Below are 16,736 nucleotides of genomic sequence, written 5' to 3' on the forward strand. Positions count from 1 at the left end.
TAAGGCAAACTGGCACTATTTTGCTACCTAAGCAAATACTCTCAGATCCATTCAACACTGGCATGGAATCATAGGACTGCAAGGGTCCTCCTTGCAGGCAACATGCTAGTCTTTACAGGCACAATGTACTAAATGGATTTACCACTTCCTTTTCATGAAGCAGGCTCAAGCAGCTGATTGTTTTTTAACCTATCTGAATGGTGGAAATGTAACTTCCCCATCCCTTATAAACTAACTAGTAAAACGCTAAATTCGCAAGCTGCTGAGAGCCAAAGCACTGCGGCTGTTGGAACACTGAGGCAAGAGAATTAGTGATTTTCAGTTTCATGAGGAGTTATGAGTTCATGGTGAGACTTGCACAGAATTCATTGAATTTCAAGAGGCCACCCTCATTAGGGAATTGTGGCTTAATTAGCCTCCAGTGTATTGAGAACAAATCTGCTCCTCTATTAGCAGACTGCCTCTTTCCTCCAAGTACCAATGCTTCCGTGGGCTGTAAGCACTGACTTAACACAGAGTCAATTGTAATTCGTCTTTCTTTATCCTACTGCTATTAATGAAGCTGTGTGTCTATGCAGAGACTATGCCCTCTTTCAAATGAGCAATAGTAAAAATGAGAAGTCTTCTAAAATGTGACTTAGTTAATAGTGCTATGCTACAGGAAAAGTGTCCCCCAAAGAGATTACAGTCAAAATTAGTGCAGGCAGTACAAATGTGTAAAGCAGCAAGGCCTGCAGCTAGTGCATATCCGCATAGCTCCACTGACTTCAGTGGGGCTGTGCTGCAGTCAAGCCCCTTAGGATATGTCGATGCTGCAATTAAAAACCTGTAGCAGGCCTGGGCTAAGGGACTGCTGAATTGCACTGCAGATACTCAGGTTTCTTACTGTAGCAAAGCCACACCCTTGGAGGCCTAAAACTAGTTTATTTTTCAACTAAGGTAACCGTGCTACTTTCACTAGTGGAGTGACGTGCTAGGAATGCTTCTGTTTGCTGCTACAAAGAGGAAAGCAAGACACAGTTATGCTCTGGATGGGCTTGAGCCTACTCCCATTCAAGTCAATAGAAAACTCCCATTGACATGAATGGTGCAAGATCAAGCCCTCAGTGGACAACGTGGACTTCTCCATTCCAACAGTTCCTGGCTAAACAGTGAACTATAAAAATAGCTGCAATCTGACAGGCCAAGAGATGCCATCTGTCGGTTTGACAAGTTTGCATTTCTTGAGGATTTTTTCTTTTTTTCCCCCTCAATTCTCAACTTACTTTTCAGGCTTAAGCCCCTTGCCAGTAGCAAGGTTAGAATATTTTCTCTTTGTTTGGATGGCAGGTGTGTCACAATGAAGGAGCCCCACTCTTAATTTATTTTAGTTCTGGTTACTTAAAATTAAACTTTTATGCGCTTTGTGGATACATATATTTTCATGGTAGACAATGATTAATAACTCTGACAGTGTCAAAGCACTTCCACCTCCACAAGTAACTACCGGTCGAGGGGTAGTCTATGGTGACTTTGCAGTCAGCTTACAAGGATGGTTGGATGGAGGGCAGTGCTTGTATTAAGGATCCTCTGAGAAAACATCTCTCTGCTGCCTCACACAGATTTTATTGAACTGTACTTCAGGAAGGGACTGGGTGTAATTCTACAGTGTCTAGCTTTCAATTCCTTTATGCCATAACAGAAAGCAGAATATGCAGCGCGTGCTCAAACACTGTTCTCTGGGGTGACATGATACCTTTGGGAATTTTCTCCATGAAAGATTTTGTGAAACATCCTATTCAATTGGTGTTTCTTTTCTCAATGAGCGGTACAGTCACAGTTTTGGATTTCACTCTTACCATAATAACATGCTAGTTTATTTTTACAATGAAGCATATGCCACTGATTTAGCAGAGCAGAAGTAAACACAGGTCAGTGCAGTTTGTGGCTGTATCCTTTGAGAAAGTATCTAAGCTTTCATTTAAAAGAAAATATTCCAGCCCTCCTCATTGCAGAAGAAAGCCAAATGTGAGCAAAGTGCAAACTGAAGCTGTATTGTCTGCCTGTTTATGCAGGCAGCCTGGAACCAATCTCAGAGGTGATTTACTTTAAAACCTAAAGACAACATTGTAAATGTCAACATAACTATTTCATTTACGATAAATTTAGTAGAAACACGGGCTTCTCCCATAATCCCACGCTGCTGTCCCAGCCAAAAGCCCTCACTGTTCCCCCACGCTGTTGCTAAGATTTCCAGCTTTTCCCCTGCACCTTCTGTGCTGGAGTTTCACAGCGGTGACAGAAAATTCTCTAGCTCATTGAAAATTACAATTAAACGAATGTCATATCACAATCAGTAACATACAGGCTACTCTGGGTATTATGATTTTCACACTGAATTCATTAAGAACCTCAATTCCTTAATTTAACTGAAGGTCCAGTCTGATGCATTGGTGTGCCACGCCATCCAAGGGCTTTCTTCAGAATGTAGGGAAAGCTTGCCACAGACTACACACAGCCTTGATGCATACCTCTGCAGGCTCGGAAGCAGAAAAATGCAAGCTACTTAAGGATGGACATGTGCAAACAGTATAGCAGAGAGACCAATAACACTTAAGTCGGATAGGCTGAACACATCTGTAAAGAAAGAGCACAGGTTGATTAAAATCTATCCTAAAACAAACCACAGCAAAGAATTATACTAAAATACTCTTTTACACTTACATTTTACCATGCATTGTAGTAGTATTTTTCAGGGGGTTACACAGTAAAGGCACTGAGACTGATGTGCTGCTATCTATTATTAATGGGGGCTTGAACTCTGACAGCAGAATTATTAAGTAATATTCAAAAAGTGTTACCCAGGGTTTTCAGAACCCAGTGCTATTTGCTAAACCAACCAAGACTATGTCATCTTTTCAGATTGCCACAGGCAGATTCAGATCTCTCAATTCAACTTACTGTGAGAACAAGAAAATTGTATTTTGCCAACTTTGTTCCACTGTTAAGCCAGATAATATGACAGTGCTAACTGGCCAAATCTATTCATAGCTAGATGAATCACCTTACTGCTGTTTGTATAGTAATTTTTCCTATTGTGTTTCCTCCACAGTCTTACCTAGCCTTCCTCCAGGACATAGCATATAAAGAGAGCCACTGTCCTGGAGTCCAAAGAGGGGAGAAATAGGTTAAAATGAAGCAAAGTAGCTCCAGCCCGCAAAGGAAATGCATTTGCATTTCCAACTAAAGGTGGTAACTTGTTCTGGAAAGCCAGTTTGTGTTCAAATCACAGTATTTTTAAAATATGAAATATTCAATGGCAGGATAAAAGCCTTTTAAAAGCAAATTCCATGTCCACCCCCACTCTCTTCCCCTTCACCTCCCCCACCCTGGCCAAAAAAACCCCCAAAAAAACACCATACCACAGTGTCAATTTCTGCAGGGCTCACCATTCGAGACACCTCATCAAAATCTTCAGGAGACATGGGTAAGAGGTTTTCTGTGGTCTGGAGTCTGGAAGGGTGGCTGACATGGGGAGAAGAGAAGGGACAAACCTTCAGCGTATTAACATTAATTCCAATGAAAAAACAGCACCCTTGAAGTCAATTCATTTCCCATTTCAAACTCTTTTCACTCTATTTGATTTTTAGTAGCATGTGCCCCTCACCATGGCATCTGGCTGCCTCTCATTCAGTTTAAAAGGCAACAAGTAGGTAGATGTCACTGAGATGGGTGACTCATCAAAGTTACATCTTACTCATTCTGCAGTAATGTTACTTACACAGTCTGAACAAATGTGAGCTGTGGGGAAGATACTGTCTTCAGCAAGAGAACCCATTACAGGGAGCTCCTGGGCCCCATACGCAGTACCTGAAGTCTCGGGATGGGTGCAAACCCCTATGCCCATGGATCCTATTACCGCTACATCTACACAGGGATAAAAAACCCAGGGCTGGTCTAGGTCAGTTGACTCAGGCTGCGAGGCTGAAAAATTGCTGTGTAGATCCTGCAAGGATGCAGGGTCCAGAGCTCAGGTTCCAGCCCGAGCCCAAGAATCTACAAGAATCCAGCAATTTTTAGTCCTGTGAGCCAAAGTCAGCTGACCTGGGCCAGCCACAGCTGTGCCACGGATCTTTTATCCCTGTGTAGCCGTACCCTGCAAGATCAACCACTCTGACTTTAGTAGGTCACCAGCAGCAGGATGTTCCACAAGGGTAGAGTGTTCTACTTAGAAAGCCCAGCCAGTTCTGAACTGCATTGCTGAGACACAATGTTTCACACTCTGCAATGCAAGAGTGGTTTTAATAACAGAAATCAGAGGTGGGTGGGTGGGAAGACGCACTGATCTACGACAGTCAAGTCAGGATAGGTCATGTTTGTCCAAAGAAAATGGAGGTAGCTAATTTTTATGAAAAATCAAGTATGGGAAACAGCTGTAAATTGCCCAAATATTTCTACATTTTGTACTTTAATATAGTAGCCTTTTTTCTGTTCTATTATGTGTATTGTGGTGTCTTCCTACCCAGTGGGCTTAGCAAAGCAGGGGAGAGATCTAATGCCAAATCATATACATCTTTAACACTCCTAAAATACACAACATTTTTAGTAGCTTCAAATACTATCCCATTTTTAGAAATCCAGCTGTTCTGGGCAAACTTACACTTCAGATACAGAGATTAATTCAGTCTTGATGTATCCATTCCCTTTGGGGCCATCTAAATCCATAGGCTCAGAGGCTAAAAATAAAATACACCAATGCTTAGCAAATGTTTACTTTGAGAAAAATCTTTTATATGAATTAAAGGAGCAGTGTCAAAAACTGCATTTCTTCCTGAAAACGTTTTACCAGCTACTGTTACAACAACTAAGGCTGTATTTCCACTTGGTTTCCATTGTGCATTAAAGAAGACTGTGTCAAGTCAGTTCCCCCGGCTTGTGTGACTTTTCCCACATAGCATGACGGAGGGGGGAAAAAAAGGAAAATATGGCCCTGATCCATTCACGCAGCAGCTTCTACCCCCTGAAGTCAATGCAGCGCCACACAAGTGCCGGCGTCCAGTTACGTGGATCTAATTGCTAGTGGGGACATAAGGTTGTAAAACCACAAAATATGGCAGGCAGACTCTGGGGCAGTTGTATGGCCTGAAACTGCCACGTACACATTTTTCAATTTGATCAGATTTCCCACTGACAGCCCCTCTACTACCTCACTTCTTTTTCACCCGTTGAACAGTTCAGATACAACTGCTCACATTTTAGATGGGAAGAATTCAGCAGGTCTGGTTCAACTACCGTCATTTAATTGTATATCATAGCTATTATCTGGTAGTCCAACATTTCAATGACAAACAAATACCTCAAAATACTTCTGCAAATGAAATGCTGGTAGCACTTACTCTCCTTGGGTCTGGAGTAGTATTTCCCAAAGGCATTGTCTTTGGGGATATTTGGGTACAGATAGCTCAGTGGATTTTCAGGAATATTTTCGGCCGCCATCACTTTGTAGTTGCGAATAATATCAGGGAAAGTAACAGCTGAGAGCTCCTTCTTGGTGTAAGGTTCTACCGAATGGAACTGAGGTTCTAGTGAATAAAGAAGGACATGAATCCTAGAGATGGTGCCAAAAGCCTGGTTAAAAGTATACAGAAAAACACAGCTGAGCTTACGTATTCAGAGAGGATAAAGTGAAGGAAGGGACTTACAGAATGAAATCTAATTTGCACTGTCACACTTTAGTTTTTATTTCCAAAGCAAATACTGCTCCATGCAGAGGAAAGTATGACCTAATATATGTGAGAACAGTTCTTTTCACATATTTTATTCAGAGTGACTGGGGTGACTTGTGTTCACCTCTGGAAACGGGCTGTAATCATATATTTAAATTAAAACATGCTGAAATTTACAAGACTGGCCCTTTTCAGCCTCTTCTGATAAAATTCAGATCACATCACCTGCTACCTGATTTGACCCAAACAACCATGGCTGTTTTATTATGTGGGTGAGCAAGGTATGGTCCCCCTGCAAGCTGAAAGTTTGGATTTGGGACAACACTGTCTGTCTCCCCCTCAGCCTCTGACTGGCAAAGGCAGGAGCAGGAAGGCTGCAGAGAAGGAAAGACAATGGGTGAGGCAGCAGCTTTCAGCAGCAGCAGATTCTCCTAGGCTGTTTAGTAGCTGGGCTCCATCAGCAGCTGCAGCCTCCTGCCAGCTAGGGGTGATCTATCTCCTTACAGCATAAGCTGGAAGATGTAGGGAGCCTCTCCTTCGCAGTCAGTGCAGTCCCTGCCCCGCCCAGGCCCCTCCCCAGCCAGCCTGGGTCTGAGCCCAGCAGGAAGAAGCTGGCCAGGCAGGGAGCTGAGCTGACTGCAGAGGAGTTCCAGCTGCCCATCCCCCACGGTGTCTTCTCTCCCCCCTCTGGAGACAGGTGCAGGGGAGCTGCTGAGAGCAGGTGGAGGGGGAGTTACAGGGTCAAAAGAGGGATCTCTGGCTCGGGGGGAAGGGCAGCAGCTGCAGCACCTTGGGGATGGAGGAACTTGGGGCAGATGCAGGTGAGAGCTGGGGGCACCTTGGGGTGGGGGCATGAAGGATATGTACTGGGACATGTTGGGATGGAGGAGACCTGTAGGGGGGAATGATACTGGGGGAACCTTGGGGATTTGTCCTCCACAACTTTATAGGCCAAACTGACTCCCCTGGAAATGCCCCCGTCCCCACGGAAGTAACTGAAGCAGCCTACCAGATTGTTGCTGGACTATTGTACTAGTGGTGGTCCTCTGGCTCTCACTGGGGAGGATTGTTAATTTCATGTTATTGCCAGTCTGTGTAAGGGAGACAGAGGGCTCCAAGGATTTTTAACTTTGGTTTTAAAATGTAGGTATAAACCCAAGTTATTCTCTGTATTTACCTACCATTTTGGGATCCCTCTACCCAGGTAAAAGTGATGGCTCCTTCTCGGCTACTTTCACTAAATCTCAGTAAAAAGGTCCCTGGCCTTTGGTCCTTTAACAAAGCACGTTCTCTCTCCTTGCTGATAAAACCCATGATACAACTGTAATATTAAAAGAAAAATTGTACAATTTACTTCTAAGTACATCCAAAGCCTATTATTAGGCTACCTCATGTAACTAAAAGCAGAATTTTTCCAACTGGTTTATAACATCCCATGCAGCTATACCACCACCATCAATGCACAAATTAAAATGTGCACTCTCACTCCTGGGTGCAGTAGTCCTTGAGCAGCAGCTATCCAGAGAGTGGCTATTCAGCCTTTTCTCTCTTGCTATGTGTAACATGCTATAAAATGTTGTTGTCTCAACACTTTCTAAAATCAGAAATTGGTTTGTTATCCAAAACCAGTGTCTCAATTCAATGGGTAAAATTACTCAACTTACTCACATGTGTGTTTGCAAGACCAGGGCCTAGATGGCAGTTTTAACTTAAAGAGAGCATTAAGTGGGTATTAACGAAAACTGTCACTGCTTTCCTCTTTGACATCCTGTGTTTGCTTTAGTATCCCATGCTCCTGTAGGAATCGCAGACAATTGTTTGGATTTCTCAGTATTCTTTGGTTTTGTGCTCACTTCCCAGACAGTATGTGTATCTCTGCCAGATCAGATATTGACAGTCAAGGTTATTTCAACCCCAGTATTACATTGTGTGTTAAGCCATGTTCTCTTATGCTTGGAAACACTCTGATAGTAGCTCACTTTAACTTTCTCACCCTCCTTGTACCATGATTACCAGATGCAGGGTACTATGATGTTTTGTCCCTCTGGAAAGGTTTATCTTTTGTCGGACAATGCTTCAGAGTGATCTGGGGTGACTTTTGTGGCCTTGAAGGAAAGGAGCTCTAAGGAGAGCATATAGGGCTGTGTCTAATCTGCTTGTGATGCCTGAATTTACCTGCACAGGGCAGAGTGGGCAGGTGTGGTATCCCAGGGTAACATCTATTATATGGGCATGATGGTGAAGACCTTAAAAGGTGGATGATGTCTGAACATCAAGATGACACGAGAGTCTCAAACAGGGACATGAAGGAAGAAACTGCTCTCAAGACAATGACCTCTATCCATAAGCAATATCTGTGTTTTCATGCTTGGGGATGAGGTAGCTCTGATGCAGTCAGTCACTTAGCAATACTGTCCAGGTTTTCTCCAGTAGATCAGAGTTTGAGGGAGAGGCAAGAGATTTTTTTTTTTTTTGCTTTAAATTAACGTTTAAAACTCAATTTTATTTATCTAGGAGTTGAAAAGTCCTCTGAACCACTGTTCTTTCCTTATGCAAACACTCATTTATGTAATTAAACCACCATTACTCTAGGTAAATATGTATCTTGGCAAGCCCAGTAAATTAGGAAATACACCATCTACCCAAAAGAGAACAGTAGAAATCTACAAGGTAAATTTTATATATTTAGAGATTTTTAAAAAAAGAACATTTCAGATATTGTGGGTAACAGCTACAAAGGATCCTTTGAGGACTATATATCCCAATCCTTTGTTTGGCAATCTTCAGCTTGATATATGAAAAAGGCAATCTGGGGGCAATTATAATGCCATGTATATGCAACAGGTGTTCATATTGTACAAAAAACAATCAGACTGGTTGGCAGTCTGTCTGATTCAGGGCCTCTTGCGGTTCCAGTTGGTTATTAGCCCCTATTAATTAACTTTCAGCTATTTGGCTTTCCTAAAAAAACCCAATAAATGTTTTAAAGCCTGTGGCTGATGTCACAAACCTGTTTATCTTTGTTCCTAGGGATCATTTTATTGTGTTACCTGCCTGCAAATCCTCTAGGTTTAGTTGAAAAGAAAGTTTGTTTGTACCTTTTATTTCTGTCTCTGTTCTTCCGCTAACAAACAGAGAACTGCTCACAACAGGGAGGAAATTTGTTGTTTACAACTCTGTATATCTTTAAGATGATCTTGTAGATGGTATTAATGGTATAATTATACAGAGAGAGCCCTGGATACCAGGGGTGAAATCCTGGCGCCACTGAAGTCAGTGGCAAAACTCTCATTAATAGAGCCAAGATTTCACCCTATGAACGAACAAACAAGTAAAAATCTCTTATGGGTGTGGGTGTGAGAGAGTTAAGTCTTCTGGCTGGATCTTCAAAAATGCTCAGCAGCCAGTTGCTCCCATAGTTAAGCCAAATCTGGACCCCTCAATGGGTGCTGATCAGTTTGCAAAGATTAGGGCAAAGATTTTCAAAGAGGAGCAGAGATCATATATAGAAAAAGAGGAGCTTATGTGGGGTGGAGGTCAGAAGTGGAGGTGACAAGTTTGTTGGGGGCATCTGAACGGGAAGCTTTGAGGGCAGAAGTCAGTGCAGAGATATCTGTAGTAGCTAAGCAGAAAATTAGGGTGAGAACACAGCACACTTTAGTATAGTAACTTCCCTGTTAACTCAGCCATATCTGTGGGCCCAATTCAGCAAGGCACTTAAGCATTTGCCTATTTTGAAGCACATGAGAACTTCTGTTGTTCACATGCACAAGTACCTTGTTCAATCAAAGGCTATATCTATAACTTTCCTGGTCTATGTTTGTTAGTCCTGGATATGAGTGTTATCTTACCAGCATAAACACCCTAAAACGGTCATTAAAATAGTAAGAAAGTTTGTCATTGGCAATCAATAACTAACGAAAGCAATCTTAATACATAGCCATTTTTACAGTAAGTCACTGAAGGTTCACAGAATCGGAAGCACCTTTCATCATATATGAGCTGTTAACAGGATTGTAAAAAGGTCAAATCTGAACTGACCACTAAAAAGCAGGATTAAAACCCCATTTTGAGCCTATTTCTGGCAGAAGTCATAGCCCATTATTAAAGGGACTATGTGATATCAGCAACACTGAAACCTAAGGTTTCTAAACATTGAAAAATCCGCTCCTTTGCTAATCTGGAAAAGAGCTTTACTATTAACATTTTAATTCTTTAACATTTGATCAGCAAAGATTAGCTGCTGTAGCTGGACTCCATCATTGGTATCAAAGGATTCAGTCAATCCAGCTGTTGCCAACAGGAGGCTCACAAATGCACTTTTTTAAACAAGGGTGAACCTTGTACAAGATTCCCCTACAGCACCTCAGTCTTCTAAACTTAAACAGTCTTCTCAGCCTGCTAAACTCCTGTTCTTGTGAGCTAACTCAGTTCTGCCTTGAGATGTGGTGAAAGCTCACCGTACTGTAAATTGAGAGCTGGTGGTTCATCTCACTTAACCTGAAACTAATCTGAACTTTGACCTTTGGCATTAAAAGGCAGTGCAATGGGTTTATTCCCCAAATTCATAGTCTTTTTACCACTGCTTCAGCTAACGGATCCGTCTGGCTCCTTCCAATGAAGACCTAGAACAAACCTCATTTGCCCTATTAGCACTCATATTTTATTTCTGATCACAACTGTCATTTTAACAGAGCTAAAGGTGTGAGCCATCAGCTGTTCATCTTCATTAGCACCATACAAGATTCTTACCCGTCATTCCAGAGACATAAGAGGTGTTTTTTAATGAGTTCAAGGATGCCCTCAATCCACAGCCAGAAGGGAAAATTTTTATCATTTATGTTTTCCTGAAATTACAGTACATGGGGAGGAAGACACAAATAACTGTTACAAAAAGAAATCTGAGTACAATGGACTCAATTTATAACAATGTCCTGAAAAAGCTGCAGTGTCTCTCCTTCCTCTCCTCTTCACCCCCTATTTTTCTTAACACTTTTCCTCTTTCTTTGATCCTTTTCGCTGCTCTTTTTATTTCATTTATTTATTTTTTGTTGTCTCCTCTCTTCCCTCTGTAATAGCTCCAGTTCCTCCACTCCCTAAGATGAAAGATGCTGTGTTGGGATGAGGTGCATCCATTGGTACCATCCTAAACTGGTCTGTGTGGCACAGGTACAGGGAAGAGAAGCTTGGGCTGGCAAGGGGATACCTGGGCCTGCAGGGCCTTACATGTGACCTGCTGCCACCACAGGCATGTATATTAGGGTATGTCTTTGTTGCAGAGTTAAATTGTGCTCTTCCTTGGGTGTTCCCCTAACCCAGCTGCGGTCCACTGGACAACTACCCTCTTTATTTAAGAGCAATGAAGATCCTTCACTTGATGATTAACAGATGAAATAAAAGTGTAGGAATAAAAGCCAGGAACAACAGGTTGTTGTATCTATGGATTTATGTATTTCAATATAATAGAACATAAAGTGCTCTAGGTGACTTCTACAGAAATTAAGATTCAGTCCCTGAAAAGATGCACACAAATCAGCAGTCTAACCTCACCCCCATATAACTTACATGAACCAACCATAACTGAATCAAAATATTCACACACACCCCCCCTTGCCTTCCCAAAAGCCTAGTGAAAAACAAGAGGAATCGAAGCTTTGTCTTCATTATCTAACCTGTTAAATAGACAGTTCCTACCTTGCAGAATCTTGTCCAAGGAATAAGGCCATCAAGAGAGCCTCCACCTGTTGGACCTACACAACAAGCCAATAGACTGGTTTCAGACGTGTTTATTTGAAATATCAATTAGGCTCAAGACTTAATGTAGGTGAAACCGATCTGTATTTAGATATTAAATTCTAAGCATTTGTTTAGTTTCAGTTAGGGGTGTAAAAAAGAAGGAAGAGAAGCTGTTGATTTAACTGTTCGAATAGCTGGTGCAGAGCTAGCAAGCCAGTTTTGCAGAGTAGCCCCTCTAGGCAGTGTTCTGGAGAAGCAGAATGTATGCAAATGACAAACCGATGTTTTGACAGGCACCAGGAAGAGCAATCGAGAGCTCTGCTACAGATTTCATATTAACAATAAAGTAGGGTAGGAACTAATCCAAATACAGAGATAATCTAAAATTGTTATATACTAAGACATTTTCATCTTCAAAATAATTCTAGAAATGTGGTCCAATCATTCTCCATTTATTGGCAGAAGCCATCACACTGAAATTAGGACTATCCATGTGAGTTGAGAGAGAGATTTGGCCCATTAACTCATCGATCATTGCAACATCCTGTGAGATCAAGTATTATTCCCATTTCAGCTTTAGGTGACTTGCCAAAGGTCCCACAGAAAGCTTGTATCATAGCGAAGAATAAACCTCATATCCAGACTTCCAAGCCTACTCTTAACCACAGGATCCTTTTCTTTCCCATTAAAATCCTGTAGCGTACGTACGTGTTTTGATTTAAGGGAAAAGCCACAGACATTCCTTTAAAGGAAACTGTGGCCCAGTTGCCACAGCTATATCAACATGTTCAAAATCCCCCTAGGCACACCACAGAACTAGGGAAGTAGTGTATAGTTGTAGCTACGCTCACAGAGGACGAAGATTCGGTTACTTATTACTATTAAGTATTCCCACTACATTCACAACTGGATTTTCAACTATGAGGCATGGGACCCCCAAAATCTCAGGGGAAACTATACATACTGGCCTGTCAACTGCAAGCCTTTCCTACTCTGACTCTATCTAGTATCCTACTCATACTCCCAATATCAATCAATCAGACTAGCTCCAGGCACAAGGGAGAAATCTATTTTTTTTTTCTTTTTTCCCCCTATGTCCATCTAGAATGAGTCTCAGTTCCCAATACCATTGATAGTATCACAGCACAGACTATTCACACCCTCACATCTGAAAGAATGGATACAGGCTTTATCATCAGACAGCCAAACTCCATATACTAGTGAACTACATACAGCACAGAAGGAAGTCTTGAATTTACTGCAGCTAGTAAGGATTCTCCAATCAATCTCTCCAGCGCTAAGATTGAGTTTTATAACTCAAATATAATGTAATGATAGGATGAAGGATATCTGTTTACAAACTTAAGTGGAGGTTATCACAGTTTGGGAATTTACCAAGTTGTAAAATACTAAACCAACAGAGAGATGTCAATAATCAATATCTATCTAACAGTAGGAAACCTGTATTTTTTTTATGATGAATATATTCTGCCTTTGTTAAATATTACAGAATTTTAAAACACATAGAAAAGTGATCTAAACAATGGTAAATTATGTTACAAAAGGCTGCCAAACCTTTTAAAAATTTGATATTTGAGCTCTTGATAGAGCTAGAAAAAATGCTTTATAAACTGGACAGCTGGGATTTCCAATTTAGATTTTTTTTTTTTTAAATATAACCCTTTATAAAATTTAAGGCTAATGTCAATGCTTCTGGGAATTAATAACAAAGTTTTGTTTTTTAAATTAAATCTATCCTTCCTCTTATCCAAACACTACAGAATTAAATTAGTCAGGGTCTCTGAGAACCAGACAGGAAACTGACACCTTTCCGTTGTTCAAGTAGGAATACACAAAAACTGAACAATGAATTAGTGTTTAGCTAAGGACATGTAGGTGGGAAGAGCAGGAGATTTTTTTTAGCTTGACACATTCCTTTAACGCTGTCACAGGTCTCTTGGTCCAGCCCTGTCTTTTATGCACTGAGTCAAGACTGTATATAGCCGGTCCTGGTCTATGGGCAAGTATAACATAAAAACCTGAGACAAAAATTACAGTTACTGGACTAAATGACCCATTTCTTCAAGGAATATTTCAGTGCCCTCTCAGAAGTAGATTTGGTCCCAATCCTGTAAACCCTTACTCAGCAGAAGTGTGTGTGTGTGAGAGAGAGAGAGAGATCGGCAGGATCTAACCCTTACAGTATACTAACTATTCAGCATGTAGAGAAATGGAAAATGGCTTCAACACTAAGTGGGTGATCACAATACAACTCTATCTGTATTACAGAACACTGAATATTAATAGTTTAAAACTGAGCTACAGAGTATACCTATAAAAAAAACCTACAAAATAAAAGTTTCTCCAAACGTAAAGTAACCATAGTAGATAATTGCAACAAAAAAAAATAACAGTCCAACATGGTAGTAACTACAGCTGGTCAAAAAAATTTCGAAGTTTGACTTAAAAAAAGGCAGGGGAAAATAAGCTTTTCATTTTTTTCCTATGGAAAAGTTCAATCCATTTTTATCTAGCAATAAGTCACTTTTCCCTAGCAGTCAAACAAGCCATCTACTTACTTAATATAACCAAGAGGAAGGAACATAATAAAAGGGCTTGTAGATATAGTAAAATTTGTTATAGGATCATACCAAGAAGTTTCTCCCCCAGCATGCTCAACTGATCTGCATGAAGTCCCCTTTTAGTTACAGAAGAGAACTGCCAACTTAGCACTTCAGAAAGCTGAGACCATCTTGCACAAGGTGGGTTCAGAAAGAAGGACAAGTTCTAGAGAGAAAACATCATGTCCACAATCTTAAACACACATGAAATTTAGCATGAGCACAAGTGTGTGGTCAAAAAAGTAACACGGAGTTTACATAAAATATGCTGACGTTTGACGATAAATGAGGACTTCTACATAGATGGAAGGTCCAGCTGACTATGGAGAAGCAGTTAACAATACTGATTGACTCTTGTTCTCCAAGAAAAAAGAAACCTCTCTGGGTTTAATCTAACCCAACAAACCATTCCATGTTACTGAAGAGCAGTGAATTAAATTACTGAATATTTACACTGGGAGAAGCCAAATAAACATCTGAAAATTGTAGTATCCTTTATCATGTTTTATACACCTAACAGTTTGCTTGGTTTAAAAAAAGCACACACAAGAAACAAACCCTGATTGACCGACCCCTCCCCCCCCAAAAAAAATCCTAGATCCAGTAAGAACTGAACTTCAGAATAAAGATGAAAGAATGAATTATGTCAAATATTATGAATTAACATGGAAAGACAATCCACATCTCCCTTGTAAATTACACAGTAGTTTCAGGATACTGACTTACACTTTTAACATTCTATCTATCTTTCATGTCAACAACACTTAGAAGTAAGTATTCTGTAAATACCTTGGGTTCAGTAGTCAGCATGTTGTACCACAGAATGGAAGCCCATCCACTTGGAAGTTGGCTCACATTTGAGATCACAACAATGGGAAGGGATGTGGTCTATAAAAGAGAGGTTTTTGGAATTATTTGGGATACAGTTCTACTACTGTAGATACTTTATTACACATAAATTGATTTAGGTATATATACTATCATCTTTCATATACAATAAATACATTATCAATTTGTGATGAACATGGGCTATGTCTGTACAACTAATTAATTCTGATCAATATTGTGAAGTGGTTTTATGAAAAACTGCTGAATTACTAGTGTCTATATGCATGTGGATCCACTATTGCTGACATGGCCTGCAGCAGGTACACACCAGACAGGGGCAATGTGACATACTTAAGGTTAACAATGGCATTTAGACCTCATAAAGGTCATGCTAAAAAAGCAGTGGCATCCTTAGAAATCCTGTCATATAATGGGAAACACACAAAACACATCCAAGACTCACTAGTGAAGGAATGTAGTAAATGCTGGTAGAGACTGCTGTAATGAAGTTTACAAAACAGTTCCCTATTTTCACATGATTATAACTTACCAAACCTTTTGGATTGATGTTTTCTATGTTAGCAAATTGGGGGGGAGGGAGAGTTGAGGTTTTTTTGGGACTGGGGGAGTGTGTTGGAATTGGTGGACATCCCTTCAAACAAGAAGTCAGGTTTACATCTCATTCAAAAGCTGGTACCTCCAGCAGCACTTCTAATGCTAGCCTGGGGCACTGGTTCAGGTCTGACCTGAAGGGAAGAGTGCTACCCAAAGAACTGCAGGTACCAATTCTGCAACATAGAGTATTCTTTGGGAGGTTTTATAAACCAGACCCAGCCTTGCTTAGGTGCTGAGATTTGAAAGAATCAAAATACAAAGGCCCTATCACTATATGCGGTGACACTGCTAAGTATTATCAATGGATTTGAAAACAACAATGGAGGCAGAAAAAATGCTGAAAATTCTAATACAGTAGAACCTTAATTTTATGAATACCACTCTTACAAACTCGTTTTTTTCCCCAAGAGGATAATAAAAATCACAACAAAAGTGATGATGATGAAGAACAAGCATGTCTTCAATGCATTGACAATTCCTTTGCACTGGCTTGAAGGACAAGAAAGCGATACAATGCACCATGGTGCACCATAACTTCTGTAATTCTGAGACATTCCTAAAAATTGAACTCAGGCCCCAATTATTTCATAGAAGAGGGGTTTCTACTGTACTTAAATAACAATCTCTGAATAAAATTACTCAGAATTAATTTCACCCCTATCTAATCTACGTAGTAACCTTACCTCTAGATCTACCACCAGCCCAGGCTGGCACAGCTGAGTTTCAAAGCTGAGGGAATGAAGTTCTTCTGTTACAATGAGAGGACCCTTTAAAAAACAATCATAGGGAATTAAATGATTAAGCTCAAATCCTTAAAACACTGGAAATAAAACATTTTAGGCTGTTAGGCTTGATATGTTAAATATTGTATGGGAACCCATTTAGTAAGGTACCTCTTACATCCCCAGCAGTGAATAAGCTATGAAGTTACTGTCAGTCCAAATAATGACATTTAGTATTCATTGGTTAATGTAAAAGCAAGATCCCTATAAGCCATTTTTCAAATATTCCAATTAAGTGGTTCTAGGGATTAGAAGAAGTGTCATTAGGCAGGGAAGGGAGCAGTTTGATGGTCTCCTGGCTTAGACAGAATGAGTCGTCATCCCTCACCCCCCCATGATTTCCTTTTCTTCCTAACTTGTTTAGAAGATTGTATATTTTAGAAATGCCAATAAAATTGAGCACAAAGGGCAGTTTGTAGGTAATACCACAGGATAACTCTGCGTAATGT

At 40.5% G+C, this 16,736-nt stretch overlaps 1 protein-coding gene across 4 annotated transcripts in view; it reads right to left on the reverse strand.

Moving 5' to 3' along the window:
* Window positions 1-1,819: 1,819 nt before the first annotated feature.
* The window catches only part of STAT1 (signal transducer and activator of transcription 1), a 40,004-nt gene continuing 25,087 nt past the window's right edge, over window positions 1,820-16,736 (reverse strand). For 3 of the 4 annotated variants that reach the window (XM_048869724.2, XM_048869727.2, XM_048869726.2), the window contains 10 exons: window positions 16,189-16,272; window positions 14,852-14,950; window positions 14,093-14,228; window positions 11,400-11,455; window positions 10,458-10,552; window positions 6,887-7,026; window positions 5,376-5,561; window positions 4,640-4,715; window positions 3,402-3,504; window positions 1,820-2,616 (listed from right to left, as the gene is read on the reverse strand). In XM_048869724.2, coding sequence (XP_048725681.1) covers window positions 2,593-2,616; window positions 3,402-3,504; window positions 4,640-4,715; window positions 5,376-5,561; window positions 6,887-7,026; window positions 10,458-10,552; window positions 11,400-11,455; window positions 14,093-14,228; window positions 14,852-14,950; window positions 16,189-16,272 — 999 coding nt within the window. In that variant the 3' untranslated portion in view covers window positions 1,820-2,592. The remainder of the gene's footprint in view (window positions 2,617-3,401; window positions 3,505-4,639; window positions 4,716-5,375; window positions 5,562-6,886; window positions 7,027-10,457; window positions 10,553-11,399; window positions 11,456-14,092; window positions 14,229-14,851; window positions 14,951-16,188; window positions 16,273-16,736) is intronic. The other variant, XM_048869729.2, reaches the window with a different exon arrangement.

This window comes from Caretta caretta, chromosome 11 (genome assembly GCF_965140235.1).
Source record: "Caretta caretta isolate rCarCar2 chromosome 11, rCarCar1.hap1, whole genome shotgun sequence".
NCBI lineage: Eukaryota > Metazoa > Chordata > Testudines > Cheloniidae > Caretta > Caretta caretta.